Source organism: Quercus suber, unplaced genomic scaffold (genome assembly GCF_002906115.3).
Source record: "Quercus suber isolate HL8 unplaced genomic scaffold, Cork oak 2.0 scaffold_191, whole genome shotgun sequence".
NCBI lineage: Eukaryota > Viridiplantae > Streptophyta > Magnoliopsida > Fagales > Fagaceae > Quercus > Quercus suber.
Genome location: NW_027069649.1, coordinates 417,027 through 424,671, shown reverse-complemented (window position 1 = coordinate 424,671; position 7,645 = coordinate 417,027). Strand labels below are relative to the sequence as shown.

The window sequence follows — 7,645 nt, the reverse complement described above, 5'->3', positions numbered from 1 at the left end:
GAAAGTGAGCACGTGGAAGAGAAGGTAAGTAATGGGCCAAAAGTGACTAAAGTAAAGCCCACATGGACCAAGATAGCCCGTGTGAGTGAAGGAAATAAAAAATCATCACTTATTGAGCCCAACACGATACTGGGCAAACGGGGAGTGCAGCTTATAGAAGTGGACAGTGAAGTAGATTCAGGGGGTCAGATGAGTAAACGTGAGAAGACACAAGAGGATGTTCTTATTAGCAAAGCGGCGGGGGCGCAGGATCACCCTTGCCGAGCACAATGAGGATGTTAAGTTGGAACTGCCAAGAGCTTGAGAACTCTTGGACAGTTCGAAGCCTTTGCAAGATTGTAAGGGATCAAGCTCCCATTGTGTGCTTTTTAATAGAGACTCACTTGGATAAAGAGGGTTTTCAAATTCATTGTAAAGATATACCGTTTAAGAATAAATTGATAGTCAAGAAACTGAACACAGTAGGGGGATTGGCACTACTTTGGAAGGCTGATGTGCAATTAGATGTGATCAACTATACAGAGCACCATTTTCTAGCTAAGGTTGTGGAGGAGGATGGGTATGAGTGGTACTTAACGGGCTTCTATGGATGGGTTGAGGCAAGTTAAAAATAGAAGTCATGGTCCTTATTATCTCATTTATCTAGCTTTGTTGATGGGCCTTGGTGTTGTATAGGGGACTTCAATGCAATATTATTTTCTTCTGAAAAGCAAAGCATGCACCCACCACCATACAAGCAAATGGAAGAATTTGGGTTGGTCTTGGACTCTTATAACTTGGCTGATCTAGGTTTTCATGGTTATCCATTTACATGGAACAATAAACGCCCAGGGAATGCTAACACTAAGGAGTGACTAGATCGGGCCGTTGCAAACATGGCATGGAGAGAAAAATTCCCAGCAAGTACAATATGTCATTTGTTTTCTCATGCATCGGATCACCATCCTATTATGCTACAAACTAGAACTGATACAGGACTGCGAGCAAGAAGGTGTTCACGGTTTTAAGTTTGAGGAGGCGTGGCTTTTGTATGAAGAATGTGAAAGAGGGGTGGAATGAGAGGGGAGGGGTAGCAAATTCGGCCTTGGCTAGAGTTAAAGAAAAAATAGTAAAATGTAGGGAAGAATTTCTTGCATGGGGCTCATCAAAAACAGATCCGGATACTGAAGAAATTAAAAGGCTTTAAGGAAGGGGAGAGAGCTTAAGTGTTTGTGAACCGACTGAAGAAACAAGGGCAGAATTTTTAGAAGCTAGCAAGAAACTAGATGCTTTATTGCGTCAGCAGGAAATTTTTTTGGCATCAATGTTCCTGGATTTCTTGGCTTAAACACGGTGATAAAAATACCAAATTTTTCCATTCCAAGGCCTCACAACGAAGAAGGAGAAACTTTATCCAAGGAATAAGAGACTAGCAGAATAATTGGGTGGAGAAGGTTGAAGAAATAGTGGGGGTGGCAATTACATATTTTGAGTCGATTTATAGCTCAGGTGACAGCAACCAAATGGAGGAGTACCTTGACACAGTGCAGTGTAAAGTGACCATTGATATGATAGAAATTTTGTCCAGTGATTATAGTGCAGAAGAGATCAAAGCAGCGGTATTTCAGATTGGACCAACAAAGGCTCCTGGACCCGATGGTATGAATGCTTTATTTTATCAAAAATTTGGCATATTGTTGGAAGTGATGTGATAGCTGTTGTGTTGAATTTTTTGAATTCTGGTACAATGTTGCCTGAAATAAATTATACTTATATTGTTCTTATGCCGAAAATTAAGTCAATAGAGAGAATCTCAGATTTTAGGCCTATAAGCCTTTGCAATGTAATTTATAAAATCATTTCAAAGGTCTTGGCCAACAAATTAAAACTGATTCTTCTAAGGTTGATTTCCCCATCCCAAAGTGCTTTTGTACCTGGTCGGTTGATCACTGATAATGTGCTAGTTGTATATGAAACTTTGCATGCTATGCATAGTAGGAGATCGGGTAGAAGGGGCTATATGGCTTTAAAATTGGATGTTAGCAAAGCATATGATAGGGTTGAATGGAGCTTTCTGAGGGGTATTATGTCAAAGTTGGATCTACCTGAGTGTTGGATTGATAGGGAGATGAGTTGTGTGACATCCACTTCTTTCTCTATTCGTATTGATGGAAAGGCCTATGGCAATATTCAACCATCTCGTGGGCTCCGCCAAGGAGACCCTTTATCACCTTATCTATTTTTGTTGTGTGCAGAAGGGTTTTCTTCTATGCTAGCCAAAGCTCAGGAGGAAGAGAGACTCCATGGGGTGGTAATTTGTAGAAGAGCACCAAGCATATCCCATTTATTATTTGCAGATGATTCGCTTTTATTCTGTAAGGCGAGCCAAGAAGAGGTGCAGGTTATTTCAGAAGTGCTACAGACTTACGCTGCCTCGTCAGGGCAATGTATCAACTTTGAGAAATCATCGGTCTATTTTAGTAGCAATACTGCAATTGAAGATAGGGAGAGAATTAAGGAGAAAATGGGGGTGAGGGAGGTGGAGAGGTTTGAATCCTACTTGAAATTACCTACACTAGTTGGCCGTGCTAAATACCAAACTTTTTCCTATCTTAAGGATAGGGTTTGGAAAAAAAATTCAGAGTTGGAAAGGATAATTATTGTCAAGAGCTGGGAAGGAAATTCTTATAAAAGCAGTGCCCAACTACCAGTGAAGCTTTGTGATGAGCTCAAGGCGTGTGCAAGGTTTTGGTGGGGGCAAATGAACAATGAGAGGAAAATCCATTGGAAAAGTTGGAATGGGTTAACTCAAGCTAAGAAGGAAGGTGGAATGGGTTTTCGTGATTTAAGAAATTTCAACCTTGCAATGCTGGCCAAACAAGGATGGAGGTTGTTACATGAGAAGGAATCATTGGTCTTTAGATGCTTTAAGGCCAAGTATTTTCCTAGGGGTAGTTTTTTGGAGGTAACAGATGTTCCCAATAGTTCCTTTGTATGGAAGAGCTTACTAGTAGCCCAACATATTTTGAAGAAGGGTTGTTGTTGGAGGGTTGGAGATGGCCGCTCCATTCAGGTCATGCATGATAAATGGATTCCAAATTATCCAACTAATCAAGTTCTTCATCCGCTATTAGAAGCGGAAGAGGATTGGATAGTAAGTGAGCTAATAGATTGGGATAAACAGGGCTAGGGCCGATGTTTGATTGAAAGGCAATTCCATAGAGAGGATGCAGAAGCTATTTTTCGCATTCCCTTTAGTCAAAGGTCCATACCGGACTCACTTGTGTGGCTGCCTACAAGAATGGAGTGTATTCAGTTAAGTCAGGTTACTACATTGCAAGAGGTCTGACAAGGGAAAGGAATGGTATGGAGGAGAGTTCAGGCATGAGAAACAAAGGATTTATATGGTCTAGACTGTGGAAGCTTAAGTTACCAAGTAAAATAAAGGTATTTGGGTGGAGGGCCTGTCAGGAAATTTTTCCTATGAAGGGGAATTTGGCTCGCAGTCGAATCGTTAAGGATGGGATGTGTGAATTATGTAAACAAGAAACAGAGATGGTGCTGCATGTATTGTGGGGTTGCGGGGTAGCGCGAGACGTGTGGGCTGGTTGTAAAGGAAGAATACAAAAAAGGGTGGGCAGCCGAGCAAACTTCATCCATTTATTTGAGGAGATGATGGACAAGCTGGAGGTGGAGGAGCTCGAGTTGTTTCTGGTACAATGCTAGGTTATCTGGGGTCAAAGAAACTCGGTCATACATGGTGGGATGCTTCAGGACCCGACTCAGCTGGTCAAGTGTGCAACAGATGTGCTGCAGGAGTACCATGGTACAATGGAGCTTTTGGCTATTCAAAGTAGCACTGGGTTGGTGCTGAAGTGGGAATCGCTAGTTGGATCTAGTTTCAATATTAACTTTGATGCAGCAGTATTTGCCGAGATAGATGCATCGGGAATAGGAGTGATTGTGCAGAATGACAAAGTAGAAGCCATGGCAGCTTTGTCAGCTAGAGGGCCACCAATGCAGGATAGCAAGGAAGCAGAGGTGTTGGCTTGCCAGAGAGCAATGGCGTTCACGGTAGAAGCGGGGTTCACGGAGCTGGTTCTTGAAGGAGACAATAGCATAGTCATGAAGTCTATTAACAACAGCACACTTTATATGAGGATATAAAGTGTATTGCTGCTAGTCTTCGTAGGCTAGAGGTTAGCTACGTAAAACATAGTGCGAACGCCGTGGCCAATGCTTTGGCTAAATATGCTAGGCAAATAGACGAGGAGGATGTTTGGCTTGAGGAAGATCCTCTCCAGCTAAAGCTATGTACTGTGACTCTCTATATTTAAATGAATGAATAGCAGCTGTTTCACTCTCAAAAAAAAAAAAAAAAAAAAAAACCCTAAAATATAAAAACAAATTTACTTGCTGCCGCATCAAGCAAACGAAATAGAAACAACATATATATTGGAAGGATCTTGTAACAAATTTATATATATATATATATATATTGTTTGGAAAATAACAAATCAATTATTTTAATTTTTTCTCTTTGTACAAATTCAATAAGCACTTCAAATAAATGAGTTATATAAACACAATAATATTAACCAAAATAAATAGAAAATTAAACAACCACATACAATCAAGACACAGTATTTTAACATGGAAAAACCCTTCAAATAGAAGGGAAAAAACCACGGTCTAGTAAAATCTTTCACTGTCAAATATTAGGTTTACAACATTTTTCTCTAGAAAAAAGGCTAGAGATTAAAATAAATAAAAATTAAAAAAAAAAAAAAAAAAAAACCCCACAATTCTTGAATCATAGTCTCTCTCGAGCTTAAGTCATCAACTCCATGCTTGTGCTTAACTTCGACAATATATGGTCGAAGAACTCAATTTTGCAAGTTAGCACAATTGGCCCATTAATCTTAGTTTCTAGATCGCCATGTTGTGACCGCATGAGCAATTCTTGGAGAGTTGGATGCAAGAAATACTTCACTGGAACTTCGTATCTCTTCTTTTGTACTTTGTACACCACATATAATGGTATGCAGCCTTTTCTTGAAACTTGATTATTTTTTGCTGCTTTTTTAGCCTTTATATTCTTGGAATGGCTTGGGTTTGGGTGTAACTTGTTGATGATTGAGTTGAAGTTACTTGAATAAGGACTAAATTCATGATTCTTCTTTGAACCTTAAGACGGTGAGAAACTTTAAACAAAAGTTTGATCTTGACTAGAGTGTTGGGTTGGAGAGGATGATAGAAAGATACTATGAGTTTGTGATTTTGAAAGTAGTAGTGGTTTTTTTAAATAGCTGAGCTCAATGTATGAATTGTACGTGTAATTAGCTAATTAGTAGTTTACTACTAGGAAAAGGAATACCATTTCATACTTGGAATATAAATCAAATCTTGATTGTCAAAATATAAATAAATAATACTAATCTTAGTTGTACTAAGTCTATGAAACCATTTCATCAAAAAAAAAAAAAAAAAAACTATGAAAACTAATTAATTCTATTTAACCCTTATTATCCATGGCTCATGAGGATTAGTCTAATTTGTGAGCCACAAAATATAGTATGATATAAGATTAAGTAAATATAGAAACAAGCTCTACTATAGGGTTTAAGTTTGTGAAAGTCAAATCTCCAAGGGTCTCTTTTTGCACCATCAATCAAAAACATGCATTATAGAATATATTGGTGCACTTTTCTGTTGGGTTCAAGGTTGCCATGTTGTTATCGAACCATCAAATCTATTGGAAAATCTGATTTTGTATCTCATACAAAACACACAGTGGAAGCAACAAACAAGGATCTACTTCAATCATGAAAGATAACATGTAACCTTGAATTCTAGAACAAAGAACAGGATGCGTACCTTGACGCAGTCAATTTCAAAACCATGACTTAAGAATACCTTTAATCTTTATCTCAATTCCACATGGTGTCCGAAATGTGTGGTTTCACAATCAGTCTTTTGTACAGACTCTCAAAGAAAAAAACTTCTTCTCCTTATGGAGAAAAACTGATTTCTTTTCTTTTTCATCATACGTACGTACTAACTACCTTAGTAGTTCCTTTATTTAATAACTCTTATTAAATAAAAACTGATTATCTAATTGGGTTAGCCTTTTAGGCCTACCCAATTGGGCTTTAGTTTGTGGCTTGAGATGGGACCAAAGGGAACAAATAAGATTTTAGCTCCAATGGGCCTTAAGTTTTTCTATCAACTCTTGACAAATCCAAAATTACCATTAATTATATTCAATACCACTATAAGAATATAATTTCATTCTAAGCTTTATTAATAAATTATATTCCAAGACTTTATTATACATACAACCCCTTCATTAAAATATTCGTAGTAATACAAAGTCATGAATGTTGACTATCACTTTGAAGATTACTACATTTTAATCCTTGAGTACCCAGTTTAATCTTTTATGTTATTCATCATATATCTATGAAATCCAATTTCATAAATATATACTTTAGTAACTCCTTACGAAAGTGGTTGGGCCCAACACTCTGAATAACCAAACCCATTAAACTTATCTCAAGGGAATATTTTATATTTCCGTTAAGAGATTATGAATTCTATCTTGAAAATATATGTTCCATCAATATTAAATGCGGATGTCCAATATACAGAGATTTTGACCGTAACTTATAGATCTCACTCCTGATATATCAAAATAACCTACATCTCATGATCAAGTCCATTATTCTTTCAGGATTTAGAGTTGATGTAAATGGAAGTTGTGAGATTTATTATTCATTTGATAATCGTTGGGAGAATAATAAATCTCACAGTGGTCAAATTCAATATGTCTTAACATTTAAAACATATCAACATATCAATTAGAAGTCTCCACTTCCATGATCAAGACAAATCATCTTAGTTGATATGTTATAGTATTCACAGATAAAATGCCCAATTTCATCACCGACTAAGAACTAAAATTCTGAGTTTACAAAAAACTTGTGATTTATATCTTCTGTGACTTTTCACATAAATCACATACTATGCATCTCATGGATTAAGATAATGTCCCATTAGTTCATATATCAATAGTCTCATATAATTAATATATTTAATTATTTATGACATGCCAATAAATTGGATTTTAGGGCATAAACCCCAACAAAATCTTGGATAGCTAGATGCGAAAGATATTTCACAGGAAGTTCATACCTTTTCTTCTCTTTGCCCGCATAGACTACAACGTGACTTTTTCTTTAAAGGCAATTGGCTCTTGCTTTCTCATCTTTCATGTTTATGTTGTTGACGATGGAGTGGACAAGCTTTTTTTTTTTTTTTACAAGATAGAATTTTTATTCTAGTATAATCTAAGTGTATATGTGTGTGAAGCTTCCTCCTAGATACTTGAGCCCTGGCCCTTACCTTCCACACCCCACAAGCATTTATACTTGTGGAGTGACCACTGCACTAAGGGTGTGCGGTAGTGAACAAGCTTTGAATAATGCATGGTTTTGTTTGAACTTTGAGAATGAGTGATGAATTGGAACTTAGGGTAAGGTAGGGTTTGTTAAAATAGGGGATTCAACTGCGTACCAATTACGTCAATTAATAATTAATTTACTACAAGGAATAGGAATGAATGTACGTAGCATTGTTTCACTCGAAGTCTTGGATTAAGAAACTT

At 37.2% G+C, this 7,645-nt stretch overlaps 1 protein-coding gene across 1 annotated transcript; it reads left to right on the top strand.

Annotated features, from left to right (window-relative positions):
- Nucleotides 1-269: 269 nt before the first annotated feature.
- Nucleotides 270-4,146, top strand: LOC112004058 (uncharacterized). The gene is made up of 5 exons (XM_024036284.1): nt 270-568; nt 1,484-1,638; nt 1,944-3,133; nt 3,238-3,693; nt 3,754-4,146. Exons 1-5 carry the CDS (start codon nt 270-272, stop codon nt 4,144-4,146), a joined length of 2,493 nt encoding a protein of 830 aa, XP_023892052.1.
- The last annotated feature ends 3,499 nt before the right edge of the window (nt 4,147-7,645 follow it).